General features: G+C 39.7%; 1 protein-coding gene across 1 annotated transcript; it reads right to left on the reverse strand.

The window, feature by feature from the left end:
• Positions 1–864: 864 nt before the first annotated feature.
• On the reverse strand, positions 865–2,012 carry LOC109756247 (3'-5' exonuclease-like). Its single transcript, XM_020315106.1, has 2 exons — positions 1,729–2,012; positions 865–1,282 (listed from the first exon to the last, which is right to left on the reverse strand). The coding sequence occupies exons 1-2, from the start codon at positions 2,010–2,012 to the stop codon at positions 865–867; spliced, it is 702 nt and encodes a 233-aa protein (XP_020170695.1).
• Positions 2,013–2,569: the final 557 nt, after the last annotated feature.

A 2,569-nucleotide genomic window follows, 5' to 3' on the forward strand; every position in this document is an offset into this window, starting at 1 on the left:
GCCCATGTGTGCTCGGCCCCATGCATTGTGGCTCAGAACGACTCGCCTACTATGGGCACAGACCTATTACGGGACTGGCTGGGGCCTGGTTGCAGCTGGGTGGTCAATTTTTTTCCTTATCTGAAGCACTTTTTCTTTTGGAGTATATATATTTCGTGGTAGTACAAATGATGTCATTTGTACTGCTTGCACCAACGTTGAGTACTGCACTACGCGTACCAAGTCTGTGTGTTGTGCACTGCACGAAAGTTGCTGCAGCCCCTCTCGTTCTACATTTATGCATGTACTGCACTTCATGTATACACTTTGTGAACTGCCTTATATTTGTTCTGTGAATTGTATTCATGTTTGTTTAGAATGGTCTGCGGATTATATTTCTTTTAGAAAAATTAATATTAATGTTATTTTCTATAATTACTATTTGTGGACTGCATGTGGACTGCATGTGGACACATGTGTACTGCTTATTTTTACCATTGTGAACTGCATTAATCTTTCTTTTTTAGGTATGAGTTGTAGTCAGATTACTTAATTTTTTTGTTTAACGTTGTTTTTTAATATGTTTTGTATGTGCATAGTATGTTTTCGTATCACTCATTAAATTTTTCAAAGTTGTTTGGATACTTGTTCTAACACAAACTAATTTCAGCGAAAGCAATTGATCACAAGCAAACTGACGATACATAAGCAAACAACAGAAAGAAAATTTGATGATAATTCTAAAACGACATTGTTTTTACAAAAGAAATGTTCGATATGAAGCAACGAACATAATCAAAAGCTTGCATACATGAAACAAAGAACAACACAATGACTAAAGTAAAGTGAAACTAAACATAGCCCTGATTATTTCTAGTTGTTGTATTAGATTACAGCCTTGTTCTTCTTCTTCTTTGCTTCTTTGTCTCTTTTTGCCCTGTCCAATCCCATTATGACATCGTAGATGATTCTCCATGACTCATATGTTGCGAATGCATCTACTGCTGCATACTTGATAAGCTTTTCTGGCAGCGGGCAAAATCCCCACAGTGTATGGTCCTCCTTGCGGTTAATTTTTTTCTTCATGTCATGGTAGTGAATGTCTATCATCCTGCCGGCAACATCAGCCAAAGAGTCAAACTTCTTTTTATTGTATGGGTCTATCCATTCCACCTGAATATCAATGTAGTTATCGAAGTTGATCTCCAAACCAGATAGCTTCAGCTTGCTTTTCTCTCCTTCAATGGCGAATCCGATGAAGGTGTACTCACCATTCATGAGGAATTTGCCTAGTTCCATTGGCCTGCAAGATGTTTGTATAGAGTGAATATAGTTTATTTTCTTAGAACTACCAATGTTCTTTTGTTTTTTTCTGAGACTGAACTGCAATTTGAATATTTGAATCTGTTGCAGTGAGTAGTTGCTAATACTTTGTTCAGCCTAACTAGTAAATCTGATAATAGATTGCATAAACAATGCATGTTTTGTATAGTAATGTTGCAGTTTTCTATTGTTCAGAAAATAATTTGTATTTGGTAAAACAAAATAAAGCTGTGTGTATCGCTAGACCATATAATTCAAGAATTGAACACATGAGTGACATACATGGAGCCAGATGAAAACTGTCAATGAATTCATATGCCATGCTTTTTAAAAATGAGAACCAAAGTTTAAATATTGGCAATTGCAGTGAAGAAAATTTAAAATCAATATTGACAAGCAATAGTACAGATTGATAGTTATTATGACCTGTCTTTAGCTGCAGAGATGTGGTAGACAAGGCATTCTTTTTCTACACATAGCTGGAGCACTGCTGCCCGCTGTGGCTTCACGTAGTGCGTGTACTCGACATCAACGCCGACTAGTTTGACGAGCATTCCGCCGAGCTTCCTCCTGAGCGTGGAGAGCATCTGGTCCACGTCTTCACCCTTGCTTGTGCAAACGACGTGGAGCTTGTGGTTGCCATGGAGGACAACGTCGTGGAGCTCCCTGGTGTACCTGCGGCGTTGCTTGTACAGAGATGCATCCACCATGACTCTCCTCTGCTCTCTCGTGTTTGTTCTGGAGAGAGAGGTTAGTGAAAGGAAGTGTGGAGAAGAAGATGCAATGGGGTTTTGGGGGGGGACAAAGCTGTTGTGTTTTCTCCTCTGATCTCCTCTTCTCTCCTTGACAGGATGTGGGAGAGGTGGAGCGGGGTGGTAGCATGGTGAGGCTGTGTTTTTAGTTACATGGAAACTGCAGAGAGGTACTTCTATGAGGAGGCTCTGTTAGTGCGCTGGAAATCCGGAACGTCGTAGCCTCTTTTTTCGTGACTAGTTCAGGTACGCACGCAACTGTCAGAAAATGTGATGATTGTGTTTTGTGAATTTTCCTAGTAAATGCACTTCTTCGCTATCAGAACAGAACTGCGTATGTCCACATAGTGTACTGCATGGAAGTGAAATTTATTCTTCGTACACTGAATTATATCGGATTAGGATTCACACAGATGTACGCACATTTAGTTTTTTGATGGAGTTCTTTCTTTTTTTCTCTTTTTTTGATGGTAATGCAGCTTTTGTGTGGATGGAGGGTAGTGTGGGTAGGGGTG

The sequence above is a fragment of the Aegilops tauschii genome, chromosome 1, assembly GCF_002575655.3.
Source record: "Aegilops tauschii subsp. strangulata cultivar AL8/78 chromosome 1, Aet v6.0, whole genome shotgun sequence".
Classification (NCBI taxonomy): domain Eukaryota; kingdom Viridiplantae; phylum Streptophyta; class Magnoliopsida; order Poales; family Poaceae; genus Aegilops; species Aegilops tauschii.